This window comes from Corvus kubaryi, unplaced genomic scaffold, assembly GCF_017639235.1.
Source record: "Corvus kubaryi isolate FWS band 111438036 unplaced genomic scaffold, C.kubaryi_AGA036_p1.0 37385, whole genome shotgun sequence".
In the NCBI taxonomy this organism is placed as follows: Eukaryota; Metazoa; Chordata; class Aves; order Passeriformes; family Corvidae; genus Corvus; species Corvus kubaryi.
Genome location: NW_024581127.1, coordinates 30,008,417 through 30,026,037, shown reverse-complemented (window position 1 = coordinate 30,026,037; position 17,621 = coordinate 30,008,417). Strand labels below are relative to the sequence as shown.

General features: G+C 38.3%; 1 protein-coding gene across 4 annotated transcripts in view; it reads left to right on the top strand.

Annotated features, from left to right (window-relative positions):
- Nucleotides 1-11,388, top strand: part of ZFAT (zinc finger and AT-hook domain containing) — a 77,865-nt gene extending 66,477 nt beyond the window's left edge. For 3 of the 4 annotated variants that reach the window (XM_042035952.1, XM_042035954.1, XM_042035953.1), the window contains exon 16: nucleotides 10,169-11,388. In XM_042035952.1, the coding sequence (XP_041891886.1) occupies nucleotides 10,169-10,408 (240 nt within the window). In that variant the 3' untranslated portion in view covers nucleotides 10,409-11,388. Of the gene's footprint in view, nucleotides 1-3,256; nucleotides 7,182-10,168 lie in introns of those variants that run through there. The other variant, XM_042035955.1, reaches the window with a different exon arrangement.
- The last annotated feature ends 6,233 nt before the right edge of the window (nucleotides 11,389-17,621 follow it).

The following is a 17,621-nucleotide window of genomic DNA, read 5'->3' as shown; positions in this document are numbered from 1 at the left end:
AGTTCAGGGTTTTTTGGTAGAATAACATACCAAATTTGAAAACTAAATTGAGTCATAAAAGAGAAGAGACATTGTGGTCCAATTATGTGCAAGTTTCAAAGCAACTTTTATAGTATAGCCACTACCAAAGTGCATGCTGTGCTATAGAGATGACTTCTTTGGGGGTCGAATGCAGTATTAGCAATTGGTGTTTGTCAATATTACTGAAATTAGTTCTTCCCTAAAGAAAATTCATCTTTTGAGGCTGTTGTACTAAAGGTATAGGAGAAAATGGCTGCTGGAATAGAGCTGCCAAGAGAATGTTTTGGTATCTGAATGTTAAATTTTAAATATACAGGAGTTAACTCTGATTAATGTCTGAGTCATCATAAAATCCATTCACTTCCTTGTTGGACCCTCTGAATTTACTGGTAGCTTTTTCTAAGTAAATATTTATATTCCAAATTAGTTTTCTTTTTCACTTTTAAATCCATATTTATAGCCTTTTGAGTTTGCAGACTTTTAAGCCTTAGTTACTTCTTTTTGCTTGTATACATCAGTGACTCTCACTGGTCTGATACCGAACTCTTACAAGCCCCACTCCTATATCAAATGAAATACTGAATTCTCAGAGCACAGAATCTCTTTGCTGCTTTTCTTTTTATGCCCCCTTTTCCCCTCCCTTTAGAGTCTTTTATTATATAGGAGCTTTTACCTTTCTAAAATTTTTCATTTTTCTCTTTTTTTTTAATTTTTTAATTTTCTTTAGTAATCAGTTTTATCATAGTCCAGTCTGTTATACAGCTGTAGTTACTTTCCAGCTCTTGTCTTCTCACCAGAAAATTGCTCCAGAGTTACAGGCACTCCCATTTTTAATCTGAGGAAAGAAGTCTTTAAATGTTACTAATTTGACTTTAATCATCCACTATTAGAAACTGTTGGTTTTTTTCTTCAATACTGAGTTGGTGGTGGTGGGATATCCCTCATTTGTACCTATGACTTGGTCGAGTTTTAATTATCCCAAGTTCCTAATTGTTAACCTTGAAGTGACCTTTAGACATGTTTATATTTCACTTTCCTACTGGAAAATGTATTCCACACTTTCTTCTGTGACCTTCAGCTTCTCTTGTGGATTGTGAGACAAAGAATTCATTCAGGGTGTCAGCAATATATCGACATCATCTGTCACTGAATTTCCACTCCTTTTCTTTAATGGCCTCACTGAGTCCTTGCTTAGCAGCTTAGGTCCTTTTTTTTGCCCTTAACAATATTTATTGTAGTTGTCCTGATTTTTATGCTGTTTGGTTTTTTTTCTTTTTCTCTAAGGACATGCATTATCCATTTTTTATATCAGTTCTTGCTTTCATATCTCATTTTTAGCTAACCCTTGCAAGCTGCCTTCATACTTCTCTATTTGCACTGAGAAATTTCTTCTAAATTCTAGATTACTAGTATGTTTTAAAAAGGTTGTGGTTTTTTTTGGCTGTAAGTTTTACACTATAGTGTTCCTATTTTTGTCTTCTCTTTCCTCCCTGGAAATTTCTTTCTCCCACAGCTGTCCTCATCCTTACTTTTCACTCATAAAAGTGCCATTTACACTTAATCCTTAAAATCATGTATGAATCCAGCTGTATCTATCAGTGATGCTGCCATCCTCATGCCTTAGCACTTCCTACCCTGGGTGCTCACATACCTTCAGTGTGCTGTGCTTGTAGAGCTTCAGGTTAATGCAAGAATTTTTACCTCCAGTAACAAGACTCTGTCTTTATCCATAAGTCCTTTTCAGCATCTTGGAAGATACTTGGTGTATTAATTAGGCATAACTGATAAAATTCTAAAATTTTCTATTAAGTCATAGGACATAAAGGGTACCATGTTTGAGGGGTTCTTTTATTAAATTATTGTTCTGCTTGTAGTCTTACTGCAAGTATCCTGAATTATAAGTACACGTTATAATAGAGGTGAAATGAGGATCAGATTGTCTCTTCACAGTTCACAGCTCCTGAATTGCATGTTGAGAACAAAGTATCAGTTCTGACTTAGGAAACCTCATATTTCTTGTTTATACGAATGATTATATAAAGAAAAGGCTTTGACAACATAGCAGTAACCAATTCCAGCCAGAATTGGGATTCAATTTACGATTTTAAACCCCAAAAATGCAAAATTAACCCTGCTTAGTTTGTATTTTGCTTGGTAAATAGGAATCATTTTTGGCTCAGTTAGTGTCACATATATGGGGCCTTTCCAAGGTTGTGTCTAGAGCCTGAAATGATTTTATCTTAATCTTTCCTGTGAGTCACTATACTAATCTGTTATCAAAGTTAAATTTTTTCTAATTTGGGATAAATCCAGTTGTGTGAGCTCTGAAAATATGCAGCTGCTAAGGAATGTAATATACACCAAATTCCTGAGGAAAAAACAGTTAATAATGTGAAGTTTTACCAATATGATCTGAGACTGGCAAAAATCCCCTTTAAAGCTTTGATCACAACATGGCAGGAGAAGTCCATCTTTGTTCAGTTCTAGGGATCCAGTCTGGATTTCTTTGTAAAAGAGCTCATGAAGATATTTCTTCATAGCATGACATTTGAGTTGTTCTGCTCTGCTTAAACACCAAAAAAGTAACAAAGTGGGGAAAAGGAGAGAGCAAAGAGTGCTAAGTTTGAAGAACAACTAGGAAAGAGGCCAATAAATGCTTAGAAAAGCCATGAAATACTCTTCATAGTAGATGGTAAATACAGGCAAGAGACTGGGGAGAAAGGAGTTTTGTGGGAACAGCGCTCAGGAAGGTGGTAAAACAAGACACTTTCCTTTCTGCACATTCAACTCTCTGTGTCCTGTTACAGATGTACTTTTGCCCTTGTGCCATAGGGTGGAGATTGATTCATTTGTTTTTTTGTTTATTTTGCTAGAAGAGGCTGTTCAATACATTATTTATAAGGGTGTATGTGTGCTATTTTCCTGGCTCACCTGCCAAACATAAGGCAGGATTGGAGGATGAGCAGTCAGACCAGTGTCACAGACACCCTCAATTTAGAGTCTCTGCAGGCCTGTGTTCAGAGACTTGTTTCTCACACCAAATCTATGTGTTAACTAGAGCAGAGATAGTGTTTATCTAGAAACTGCCTTAATATATAGTTGTTTCTTTGAGGTAGAATGTACACCAAATAAGGATATTAATTGTTCATAGAAAGTTTGTTTCAAGTTAAACTGAGTTTCTTGTGTGGAAACATTACCCTCAGAAATGAGCCCCCTGATATCTTATTTTTTGCAGAGGAGACTCTTGGAGTGTGTAGTGTTGTAAATTATTCTCCAGGGAAACAATATTCAAAGTGCATATTCTTGGTTTCACAATATATGAAGAACATCCTTGAAAGCTTAGTTCCTGAATCCCTCACTGCACTGACAAGAATATCAGAAGTGTTTCTCCTTCTTGGTCTGTTTACCTTTAAGTTGTTGCTCTTCCATTTCCAGTGTTTGTTAGCAGGAATGTGTAATGGTAGCAAGATACTTTCTTGTTTAATTCATTTATTCTTCATAAAAGCAGTTTATTATTTGTATCAGATCTCTTTGATGTATGGTTCTTTGTCCAAATATGAGTTTTTCTTTTTGCATCAAATTACTGAACCAGAGCAGTAGAATTTTGGATTCCAAACCAAAGGTTTACACTGGTATGCACTACAGTAACCAGTTGAATTTGGTTGCATGTTATCTGTTTTTCAGTTTGGTTTTTTTTTTTTTCATTTAGATAGTGATTAGCAAATTTGCTGGTAATTGGCTATTTTTCAGCCTGTGATACTGTATTGGGTTTTTGTGCTCTAGAGCCATCCCTTTGAGCTCACTCTGAAGATGGCTGAGAAGTTTGTGTTAATCACTAGTCATTATTATTAATCACTGAGGTGATTATATCAGCCTTTCTGTACCACTATTCATCAGTAGTCCACTTTATTTTTCAACCCTATGGGATGTCTCCTCAAGCCAGAGAGCCGATGTCCTCCTCAGGAACATTATTGGGCCTTGCCTGCAGGTGAATACCTAAATGGTGCCAATTTGTTCTGAATGATGACTCCTGTATGGTTTCCCATTTCAACCTTTTAGCTACAGTAGTTGTCCAAGCCATCGTTATTTTATGCTATAGTTAACTTTGATAATCTTTTTTCTGACATTCACAGTTTATGTTTTGTCTCTTGGAGTTTTTTTCTGAAAGAATACAAGATTGCTTTCTCTCCTCTTTCTTACCCTGTTTACTTGGTGTTCCTTTCTTTGCCACATCAAAAAAAATCTGGTTTTCCTTTCCTAGGTTTTTTTTTAGTCCTTTCCAACTTAGAGTCCCATTTCTCATTAACTGTAAAGATTTTGGCTCCTACCTTTGCTCAGTCCACGAAGATTTAAATGCTCATTACTTTTTTCAAACAAGTTTCTTAATGTCTTCTTCCATATTGTGCTTAGTTATGTGGATTTTTAATGAGGAGCAATTTGTACCTCACTGTCTTCTCTCAATTACTTGTCAAAAATATGATGACAGTAATTATCTGTGGATAGACTGTTGTATATTGGTACTAATGCCTGTCACACAGAGCTACCACTGTCTCATTTATGTTTTACTCTCTCACCACCCTTTTTCTGTATCTGCTTACTGTCTCTTGTTTTATACTGAAATGATACTGAAATTATAAGGCCTTTGGGGCATGAACTACTCGTTTCATGTAGCATAGCTGATACAATCCAGGTCCTGATCCAAAGCACTTCATTAATATTAACAATAAAGAGCAGCAGTTGGCTGCTGAATTCTCTCTCTTTTCCTTCCATTCAGAAAGATGAGACAGGACGGATGTTTTTACTATTTCTGTAGGCTGAAGTGAAGGGTTAAATCTATCCCTGAAAAGCATAGTAACGTATTTTTAACCTAGACATAATGTGTTCTGGAGAATAAGTAAATCAACTGTTACAATAACTAAACAGATCTTTATCAGAAGATAACCAGAAAACACTGGATTTCCATGTGTTTCACCCTTTATTTTAGTTCCTTTCATCCTTTTATTCTGTGATCTTTTCAGGCTCCAGTAAAATCCTGCCATGGTAAGTCACTTTCTTCAAAGTGACAGCAATAGGAAGGCAGAGCAAAGATTATACATCAGCTCAAAGCAGATCACAGAAAAGAATTTTATTGCGAAGCACATCTTCAAAAGTAAATACCTAACATTAGCATGGCTGTCACATCAGAGGCTACTCAACATTGTACTTCAGCAACACACCTTGTATTTCAGTCTGGCTTGAATTGGTCCTGACGTGATGATGGGTGCTGGTGTTAATCTAGAAAATTTGCCAGTATATGAAATTATAAATATGTTGATTGTCAATTCTGTACTTGTTTTAGAACGTGGAGCAATTTGATGCTTCCTGTCACAGTAACAGCAATGGAAAGTTTTAAATGGGGCTGAGGCCCTCTTTCCTCAGCCTTTGAGGAGTTCTCATCTCTGTAACGTACAGATAAAATCTCATGTCAAGATCGCTGTCCTGTTAGAGCTCCTACAACAGTGGCAGTGTTGCTATTCTGCCTCAAAAGGAAGTGGGGTGATCCAGCATTTTGCCAGATGAGTGCCATGTCCAATCACAGTCCTTCTGTTAGGATGTATTCAACCAGCCAATTGCTAAAACTTTTTAAAAATCTTCATCACCAATATGAAGATTTGTCTCCTTTTTGTTTTTATTTTATGCAAAACAAGTCTTTCATACTCAAGCCTCTTACTATTGCCACAAACCATTGTGCACCAGATTGTTTTGTAGCTCATTATGGAGATTCAGATGATCGAATTAGTGTTTTCTGTGTGTCTTTTTCACACAATATAACTGTATGTAAACCAAAACTGATAAAGAGTTGAAATTATTCAAATGATACTGAACAAAACTTGTAGGCACCAATGTAAGCTGACACATCACATATCCAGGTGCTCTCTGTGATCTAAAATGCTTTCATTTTAATCCTTCCGGCAGGTATTTTGTATATTTTCTTACTGATATTTTATGATATAAATAGGAGCATCTGCAGCCTAGTGTAAGGTTTTGAAAATCTGAAAGATCTCTCTGATTAACTCTTCTGCTTCATGGTAAACTGAAAAGCAGCATTCAGTCTGAAATCAAGGGAGAGATTCCACTGAGGATTTGGGGACAGGCCCAGCAAAACTGTTTTAAACACAATGGACCTGCAGCTCCTGCTGACTTCAAATAAAATTGGAGATATTTCAGTATTTCACAGGTTGAGATCTAGAGTAAGGAAAAGGCTTTAGCATCTTACTGCAAATACTTTTTTTTCACTCCTTTTCAGGAAAGGGAAGAATATTTTCCTTAATGGCTTGAATTCATTTATTTCAAATTTAAAGACTTTCTTGTTTTGAGAGGAATAGATTCCTCTAAGAGACCCATTTGTAACAAATGCTTCCGTGTATTTGGATGGTTCTCGGATATGTAAATTAAGAACATTTGGAATTTAGAGATGTTGAGCTTCTTATGAAAACATGGTGGTAAAAGTCCCATTGGCTTTTGCACAAGACAGATTTAGCTAATAAAGAATATTTATGCAGGTACTGACTTGATGTAATGCACCAGCTGTGTGTGGCTTCAGCTCCTTGCTGTCAGTCTTTAATGAAGGATAAGCAGGCAGATGCTTTTCAGCTGACTCTCAAACAGAAAAGAGGTCTTGGGTGCTACTCTTCAAAAGATTTCAGAAGCCAATAAAGAGAATTGAGTGTAGTGACATCGTTCATTCAGATGACAGCTGTCCCACTGTTTCTTCAATTTGAGGGATATAAATTAACATTTTGAGATTATTCCCTGTGGAACAATCTAATAGGAACCAAGGAGAAGCATGTAAACATCGAACTGATTTGAAATGTAAATATCCCAGATAATGTGTTGATTTGTCTAAACTAAAAGGATTACAGATAGCTGTCCAAAAAAGATTTTGGAAGCTAGAAACACCAGAAATAAAGGCATTAGTTTTTTCTACCCTGCATGACAAGGGTAATAAACCCACACTGATAAAGTCAGGTAGGGAGGTTAAACTAACTTTCTTTATTGGCCATTTTCATTTCAAAAGCATATAAAAACCAAGTAAGTATTAGATTGCTGCTATTGAATTGAATGAGATTCTGCTTTCATTCCATTTTTGTGGCAACTGTGCTCTATTTATTTTCCTCTGTTCATTATTTATGTACATTCACAAAACTGTGAAATTTTTTATAATAATATAATTTTATATTAATTTTATATAATTTTATAATAATTTAAAATTATTTATGGGTTTTGATTTAGAGTGATAACAGTGAGATCCATCTCATACTGTGTTGTGCATTCTTGCAGCTCTTAGCAAACATAGTGTAATTTTTCTGGCCTGAGGCATGTTGTCATAGGGTTATGTGTAGTGCGCTAAAACAAGAGGGATTAGTGTATATTGCATAATTATAGGGCCACATTTTAGACACCCCTATTTCTGTATTTGTTTGAGCATCTCTAGCATCAAGGGCTGTAATTGTGAGCTGATTCATAACAAGCTGTGAGATTCTAATTATCTAACATTCTTAACTGCAGCTTCCTGTCTGAACTCACTGGTGATTAGACTTTTCCTGGCCTGGAGCAATATTCATTGGTGGATCTTGTGTATGTCCTTAACTTCCACACAGGTGCTGACAGTGGAGCTGGTACCCTCAGGAAAGAGGAGAGGACAATTATGAAAAGGGAGTTCAGTGTATGAATTCACTAAAGCTCTGTTGCTCTCAGTAGGATTTAGGGTTTCTTTATTAATTAAAAAATAAAAAAAGGGTGCATTAGGAGCAGCAAGAGAAGCAAGTTAACAGTGCTGTGGTTATTTTTCATTATTTAGCTCCCTGCTTTTCAAAGAGAGGCTCAAGCTTTCATTAGTGAGGGGTATGTTGGTGAAAGGGGCTTATAAAAAGAGAGTGACTTGTGACATGATCAGATAGGGAAAGGATGAGGGGGATTGTTTATTAACTCAAAGAGGAGAGACTTAGATGTTAGAAAGAAATTCCTTTCTCAGAGGGTAGTGAGATGTGGGAACAGCTTGCCCAGAGGAGTTGTGGATGCCCCAACCCTGGGGGAGTGTTTGAGGCCAGGCTGGATGGGTCTGGTGGAAGATGTCCCTGCCCATGGCAGAGGGGTTGGAACTAGATCATCTCCAAGTTCCCTGTCAATCTCCAAACCATTCTGTGAGTCTATGACTCTTTGATTTTATGATACTTGTATCTTGAGACAACATAAATAGTTCTTTCTGAGGGTGGTTGCAAATTTTACTGTGTCAAGAAAAACATCCAGCATCACCTACTTTTGTAGAGTGTTGAGCTTGAACTTCAGCAGGAGATGTTTAAACTGTATTTCAGATAAAACATTCAGATATGTTTGGTAAAAGAAACAGAATGTGGAAAGGACTTCATTCTATTCCTGTATTTTTATCCCTATAACCTGAATCCTGTGCAACAAAGCCAGAGTGAGCATCAGCAGGTATGAATGTGCTGTTGCATTAAAGTCAGTGACAATGGCCACGTTCCCTTTAGATGTTAAATCTTTCACCAGATAAAATCCACATATATTTCATCAGTATATTGCAGCCATACTGACTTGGGGCCCTCTGAATAATTTAACACCTGGACATACTTGTTACTGTTCAAGAAAAAGCTTTCTATAGCCTTATTAATTGAGTGAAAGTTCAAAGTACTGTGAAGTCCTAAGGGGCTTGTGTATCTCTGAAGTCTTCTGACAGATATTTTAAACATGAAATAGAAAAGTCAGAAGCAAAGTCACTGTATAACAAAGGGAATGGTTGCTTAGGGAAAAAAACTTAACTGAGAAAAGAGCATCAGGAAAACAAACATACAGGGCTTATTTTTCTCCTTGCTCGTCTCTAAGGGACCAGACAGATCCTTGGAATCTTTGCTGTAGTTTTTCTCTTCTGTTCCCACTCCCGTCTTAAACAACATTAATGATCTTAATTATATTAACTTGAATTTGATTGTGTTAATGCTGTTTACTTTTGAGCCAGCTTCTAACTAAAAAAAATTAGCCCTTTCTAACTTCTGTAATTTAGATTCCACACTTCGTAGAGTCTGCCTTGTCTGACCTCTTCTTTTTAAGATCACTTAAGAGCTCCGTGCTGCGAGAGCACACTGAGCTCCAGCAAATGGAATCATAGATTCCTAGAATTGTTTGGATTGGAAAGGACCTTAAAGATGATCTCATTCCAACCTTCCTGCCATGGGCAGGGACAACTTCCACTAACAAATGCCATTGCATATGTCTTGCATACTGAAAAATTGCTGTTCCATTCTCTCCTTAAAAGTAGATTATTTTATCACTAACACTTGAGAGAATGCATTTCTTCCACATGACTTACAGTTTTCTGATTTATTTATACTTGCATGGAGTATTTATACTTTGCATAGGAATTTTATATGGATTGGTAGAGGATTAAGACTTGGTTTTGAATTCTAGTACATACTGTGTTTCAATAATTGACAGGCACATGTATGAATTTTGAATTCAAAACCAGATTGTGTTGCTTTTTTAAATTTTGCCAAGAAGCAAACTGTTCAGTAAAAAATCTTTTATTTTCACTTGTTTCTATCACTCTCCTTTCAATAATGTAAACATTGCTGCCTCACAAACAGTAGGCCTTAGGAATCTATTTCAGTAATATTTATATTTCACATTTTTCTAATAAAACCCCTAAGGTTTACAATGAAATTTTCAGTTCTTTGAGCAGTCATTGATTAGGGAAAAAAAGAAAGACATGGGTACAGTAGGTGTTTTTTTACACGGTTTTGGATGGATTCTTATCTCAGTGCTACTAGAGGAATTGCTTGAGTTCAGATGTATTTAAATAAGAGCAGTTTTGAATGTGTGATTGCTGAGAGATTAAAGCTGTCTCCAAAGACCAATGTACCTGAAACTTTGCAGCTCTCTGTGCACAGAATTGAGATGCTGTGTTGCTGCTTTCAGTATTCTGCCTAGCTACACCCTCATTAATCAAAAGTGCTCACATTTTCTGTAGAACTTACATTTTCTTTCAAAACTGTTTGATTGCTAATTTGTGTGCGCTGTATTTCCAATAATCATCACAATACCAGGTACTTACTGGAAAGGTGGAATTTCTGTAAGTTCTTCAATGTCTCCTCAGGTGAAGGAAGAGGAGCAGGCAGCCAACCACACGCTGATGATCCAGGAGACGCTGCAGCAGGCCTCAGTGGAGCTGTCGGAGCAGCATCACCTGGTGGTGTCCTCAGATGAGGTGGAAGGCATCGAGACAGTGACTGTCTATACCCAGGGTGGAGAGGCTTCAGAATTCATTGTTTATGTTCAGGAGGCTGTGCAGCCTGTGGAGGAGCAAACTGTGGAAGAATCAGTGCAGGAGCTCTAGAGAACAGTGTTCAAAGGAGGTGACTTCTTGATTTGCCAAAGCCAGAGGTTTGGGGTTTTTTGTCCCAACCAAAAGCAAGCAAGCTGATGGATTTTCAGTTAATTTTTGAAGTGATCTAACTGGTTGGATTGTATCAGTAACTTAAATTTATTATGTGCAAAACCTTCTCAGACTTCTGTTTTGTAGAAAATGCTTTTGAGGAAAAAGTATTCTTCCCCTTCTTACAAGATCTCTCACTTGATTCCTGTAAATCCGCACAAATATTGTCTGTTCAAAACTGTGGTATCCCATGATAAAAAACATCTGTAAAGATAGCTAGAGTGTCTGGAAAAGCCCATACATCCCATTTTATACATACTTCATATAGTCTTGACTTGGCTGGAAGGAAAGTTGTTTTTTCTATAACTAAAAGGGCCTCTTAGCTCTGAGTACATGCTTAGAAATTATCTGCTGAGTTGTGGATTTAACCCAAACAAAGGCTTGAGATTTGATTAGAAACCACCACAGATGGACTGTAGTTTATACCTGTGAGATGATCCTTCGAGTTTGGAAGGTGTTTAAAGCCATATGTGATAATTCTGGGTATCAGTAGGATGACTGTTATTTAGCTATTTGAATAATGTTAACTCTTTCCATCCCTCTGAATAAATACCTGTCCAGTATCATAAGGTGAAACCAAAACTGTCAAATCAAGGAAATACTCTTTTGTTTCTAAGAAAAAAATATATATTCAAAAGATTTGTAAATGCTATAAGAGATGTATGTTCATATGTTTTAAACAGACATGCTTGTAAATACAACTGTGTGAAAAGATTTGTACAAAAAGCTTAAGTAAATATTGACAAGAATCAAGATATTCTTAATTATGCATGTATATAGTTCCAGATTTTTCTTCATGAACCTTGAATTGTTTCTGGTTTAATATTTTTTAAATTTGAGCTATAAAAATCATTAATAAATAGCAAAATTGTCATCTTTTATTCTAGTGCTCTAATTTCTTAAGTGTTGGCTTCCCTTTCACGGCTAATTAAAAAATGCTGGTGTGCATTGACTCTGACGACTTATTCCTCCAGTTAGCAGTCTCTAATCAAGAAAGTAGCACCATGAAATCCAGGTGGACCATTATATGTGATTGAACTTATTTATGGGTGTACTGGATAAAAAAAGTGGAAAAAAGCTTTTGACTAAGTGGATGTAATGTAGGGAGTTGGTTGTCTGCCCCCTCTGAGTCTGCTGGGTTCTCTTGATGCTCGATAAAATCAGAGTGCAAACCTTTAGTGGCAGTTTCTCACTTAGCTGTGGCGATGGGGAATTTAAATTTGGTAATGGAAAAGGACTGAGAATTGTTTGACTTTGGTGGCAGCTTGGTTCGTCTGGTTTCATCTTGACAGTGCAGGAGAAGCCCAGAGATGTTGAGTTTGTAGGGTGGAGACCTTGTTGCCATTTTTTGTCACTGACTGGAGCTGGTCACAAGTGTCTGGGTTGATTCTTTGTATCCTCAGTAAACTTGGCAAGAATGAGCCATTAAATGTTTGTAATGTGATAGAAACTGATGCATCAAATGTATCAGAATGATTAATCTGCATAAGAAACTGTGTTTTTGTAATTACTGGTTGAAATTCAGTGTTGATTTACAAGAGCAATCCTTTCTGTTGTCTAGAAGAGAAGAAAGCAGTCTCAAAAACTTAGAATTTGTTGAAACAGCCCATTTGCTGTTAAAGCCATTTGGAAGAGCCTCATGATCATGTGTTCACCATGCAGTAATGAACTTAGTGTAAAACCTCTCTGAAAAGGGGACAGAAAAATATTTTTCTATGCATCACTCAGGAATTCCTAAGTACATTGTTTCAGATAGACTGAGTACTCCTGTCTGGAAGAGCTGTGGCTGTCTTTGGACAAAGAGTTTTGGAGTTTTGTTTAATTCCAGTCTATCACAGCCTTACATACCTATGTAATTTAAGGCTTGATTTATAATTGATGAGTTATATCACATTTTCCTATATTAACACATAAACACTTATGTGAATTTTCTGCTTCCTTTTTTTAATTATTATTTTAAAAATACATTTCAGTTCAGGTCTTTTTTTTTTTTTCCCAGCTCTGCCATGACCTAAACAACACAAATTGTTGTTGCTTCTAATAGCATGTTTTATAACCAAATTACAGACGTGATATCGATGCAATTCAGATTTTCAAAACATTTTAATATTTTTAATTCTTCTAAAGAATTTCTTAGTCCACGCAGCATCTTAGTACTGCTGTATAGAATATGAACTGCATCCATTCAATATTAATAAAGGAAAATGGTTTCACATTCCAATAAATTTGCTCACAACATGGACATGTGCTTTACAAACTTAAAAAAAAAAAAACAAGCCAAACCCAAAACACCTAAGAAAACCCCCTGCATCTCAAGAATGAGCAGTACTGTTAGCACTGTTAGTAGAAAAAGGAAGAAAGCAGCAGAAATCATATTGCAAGATACTCAGTCAAATGATTTAAGATCCAAGTGGTCAGAAAATCTGGCCTGTGAGGGAATCTTTCAGAGCTGTGTTCAACTGGCATGATCAGGACTTGATTTTTGGCTTGAACTCTTCACTCCTGCCTGTGGAAGAGTCTGATCACAGAAGCTTCAGTGAAATGTCAGTGTGTCATGGTTTAGCATAGTTTGGGTTTTTAGTTAAAGAGGGCTCCATCAGCCACGAAGTGATTCTCTTGCAAAGAGGTGCTTACAGCTTCCTCTAGACCTGACAGAACCAATCAACTGGCTAGTTTGAATATTGGCAACTTTTTTAAGCCACTTGAGAAGCTTGACACGCCTCTGTGATCCACCTTTAAGAACGAACAAACCCCGGGAAAGCTGTCTCTTGCTCCCGGCTTTCAGACAGGTAACTGGGGGCCTGCGGCACAGCCCAGCGGGGCCAGGTTGGCCACGGCGCAGCTTGGCTGAGGTTTGAGCCGCTTCTGCTCGCTGGACACCCAGCGCAGCCCCCTCCGTGCGAGCCGGGCCGGCCGGGACACAGCCACCCCGGAGCTGCGCGGCTCGGCCGGGCCAGCCCTCACGCAGTGCGGCCAAAATTCATCTGAGGCCACTGCCCCGCAAAGATCGTGTGACTAACAGCGATAAGGGAATTCCAGCTGTGGGGCCAGGTGAGATTAACCCTTTTAGTGCTGTAAGATTCTCCAGAGCAGATGAAGCCTGCAGACGTCAACCCTCTCCCGAGTCAGAGGAAGAGGAAAGGTGAAGACACGTGAAGAAAACACCATAAAGACACCCAAGTCAGTGAAGAAGGAGGAGCTGAAGCCCCGAGAGAGGAGAAAGGGGAGATGCTTCAAACCTAGAAGCTGAAATTCTGTTGTAAAGCTATGGTGATGGACTGTGACACATCAGGGTACCCGTTGTAATTTCATGAAAGCATGGGGGGATGGAGTGTTCAAACTGCAATTGTGAGCAAAAGTACCTGTGCTGAAATAAGCAAATCTTGAAGTAGCTGTAATTTGATGAGAAGCTTGAACAGAGAGAGATGAAAATTATGAAGACTCTTGTTCCCAGGGAAGAAGAAGAAGACATCTGTTCCTAGAGATGAAGATGCTCCCAGAGATGGATGAAGAGAACCTTTGCTTCTGAACAGCTCAACCTTAAAATGGTACCCCAGTAGCTCAAGACTGGACCCTCGAAAACAGTTGTGGGAAAAGCTCTAAGTTGGGGGAAGGGACTCTCACATGCAAGCAGAGAGCCAACCCGGGCGGCTGTCTTGTGACATTGAAGCCATGGAAAGAACTGTTTCTTGTGGAGATGTCTCCATAGCATGAGCAAGAGAGACTCCTCTCCCTAAGTGAACTGAAAAAGAGATTATTATAGAGGTGGTAAACAGACTGAAAATCTCATGGATTGTCTTTTTACATTGTCAGTGGGAGAAGGGAGAAAGGTGGGGGGAGGAGAAGTGTTCTGAAGGTTTAGTCTGGTTTTTTTTCTTTCTTTTAGGTCTGTTAATAAACTTCTTTATACTCTTTTAAGTTTTGTGCCTGCTTGGCTTTCTCCTAATTCTTACCTCACAGAAGGTAAATAAGTAAGTAATGGATATATCGAACCAAACCACTGCACAATGTAAATGTGAAAATGGACCCAGTGAGGACCACTTTCCTGCCCCTTGTGAAAATCAAACTTGGGATAAAAGCATGCTGAATGTTTGAGAATGACCCCTCACAGAGAACTTCTTTCCTAAGTCCCACCTAATCTTTTATGGAGGTAGAATTATCAACCCATCTTATGCCCTAAAAGACTGCAAGCCTGTCTTGTCTTGCTTACACATAGAGTTGTATTTATGTAAGAGCAGTGAGGTTCAGCTGAGGACTCTGCTACTAGTATTGAGTAAAAATAATACTGATTCTTATTTTGTAATTCTTTTGATCTCTTAATAAGGATGATTGCTATCAGCGCACACAGAGCAGAGCTGAGTGAAACAGATGGTGTGCACAAAGTCCTAGTTTATAGATTTTTGTATTTGGGTTTGTGGTTTATGGTTGGATTTCTTTACACCAGATTACAATTTTTGCTATTTGTAGATATGTTTGAGCTGTATCTGAAAGTTTGAACAGGGAGTTCATGAGAAACATGAGCTCATTTGCAGATGGCATCATTTACAAAAGTGTGGCTTGTTTAGGTAATGCTAATCCTGCAGTCTTCACTCATAACGTGCTGAACTGCAGATGTTCCGTTCCCTTTTGTAATACGATGACAGTGAGGTTACTGCGTGGCGCTGCATGTGGTTTGACAGCTTCTCAATTTGCATTTCCAGCTTTCCCATCAGAGCAGACATCATTTCCATCAATAGCATCACTACTCCATTTATCTTTTTTTCTTCCTTGAAATGAGAGCAACTTTTAATCTGGGAAGACTTTCATGTTCACTCAGTCACAGAGATGTATTTTGGCTCATCCTGAGAGGATCAGACTTGCTATTAGGACATAAATACGCAGTATCATATCCATCCCTGCTGTAGTTCCATCAGGTAATTGATTAAGGTGATCTTTCATGTGTTCCTGTTCTCAACTTGCCTGTATTGTGCTTTAAGTGATTAAAAAGAGTGCCACACGTTTCAAAGGACAGTGCAAATTACTGAGCTCTCGTATCTGCCTAGCAAAATATTCTGTTCAAGTCCATGGTGTTCCCCACCCCATCAACCTTCAAAATGGTTGAAGCAGAGAAAGGAAACCAACATGTTTCTCTGTAGATAAATACTAATGGACAAAAATACTCTGTTTGTGACTGATACCAAGTCTGGACACTGTCTGGACAGAATTCCATGCCATGTGCTCTGGGATGACCCTGCTGGAGCAGGGAGATTGGACCAGGTGACCCAATGTAGTCCTTTCCAATCTGACCCATTCTGGGATTCCATGAAGTGCCTGTGTGTACCCTCATCAGCAATGTTTAAAGATTTCACCAGAGGGGAAGGACCAGAGCTTAGTGTGAAACAAAACCATGGAATGATGAAATTGTCATCAAGGAAAAGAAATATTAGGCCAAGTAACAGAATTAACATCCTGTTGGGGAGATCTGTTAGCTTAGAAGGTAGTACCTGATGTGGTGATCTGTTCACCCACTGCTTTTCTGATCCCGTATTTCCCCCATCCCCGCTTTCCCTTGCTCCTAGCCTTGGCCACTCCCTCGGGTCCTCCCTATTGGTTCCTGTACCCCAGACCCGCCCAGGGACCACCCCTGAGCCCCTAAGAAAAGCCCCCTGCACCTGGGTCACGAGGTCTCTCTGCCTCTGAGGGTCAGCGGGATAAGATGTGATCAAAGTCTTCTCAAACCCTCACGGGAGACCCTTCTCTGCCTCCTTCGCCATCACTGGTTGTAACGCTGATAGCTGACCAGAGAAAGTTAGCAGGAACGTCCGAAATGGACTACGGGAGGGCGACCATGGTCACACTGCCCTAGGCAGCCCCACTGAGCTCTCAGGAAAGCTGCAGCCTGCTAAACTAAACCTAGCAACTACAACACCTAAAGCAGCAGAAGCTCCTCTTGAGTTGCTCTGGTTTTGCACTGAGTAAAATCCAGCCAGACATTAGGAATGAGCCCGGTGGGAAGAACAGGGCAGCTGACCTCAAAGGTTTCTCTTACACCTCAAATTTCTGGGCATTTAATGACAGCAAAAGAGAACAAAGTGACAAAAGACCTTTTTTATATTCAGAACCACATCTAACAAGGATGCTTGTCAGAGCTCACTCTGAAGGAATTGATGGGATGGGCATTGATGGGATGTTAAATAAGAGCAAAATCATCACTTACATATTCTTATGTCACATATTCTCCATAAAAAGTTCAGTGCAAGGCTTGAAGTGAGTAGTGGCTGCCAGTAGAGTAGAAAAACAAAATAAATGTCTCTGACAACACTATAAATGACCTTTTTATTCACTATAAAAGTATTTCTACAGGCTTGTTTGTGAAAGAGGGATAAAGAGAGAAATCACAGTTGATACGTTGCACAGAGCCCTTCCTTTTTTTTTGAGATGTTGCAAATTTTCCTAAAAAGTGGAAATAACTATCAGCCTAGGTAAATTAAAAGGAATCAAAAGTCTTCACTGTCTTGGAATGAAAACAAACAATGGGAATTTATAGAGCAAGCCTTGTTATTGGTTTTCTTCAGTTCAAGGAATGCTATCTTCTGGAAAATAAGGGATCATTTTGTGTTGTGCACCCAAATGAAAAACACTGCAAGTGTGTTTTACAGGAACACATTAAGATATATGAGAATGAGACCACAGGAGCTCCACATTGGTAATACTCTTTATGGGCTAGCAGTGAAATAAGGGACAAAATATCACAGTGGATTACAGAGCCAGTCAATGTTTTTACACTTTGTTTTGGAAATGGTTCCCCTTTTTGATTAGCCTTTATAGCATTTATTTTGCTACTGCCATTAGGAGTGAAAATACTTTCTGGGAGCTGAAAGCTGAATGGGCCTCTGGTATTAAAAGTAGAGTACAGAATCTTTTAGTGAGGGATAGCTTGTTCAAATCCATGTTCAGACAGTATTAGTCAAATATTCCTTTCATCTAATGGTGACTGAATGAGTGAGAGAGTTCAAATCCAAGATAAGATAAAAAAGGTCCAAATCAGAAAATCTCTATGGAGTTGCTTTTTGTATACCTCTTACCCCTTGGTCAAAAGCCAGTCAGTTTCTCCAGCAGAAACAACCACCCTTTG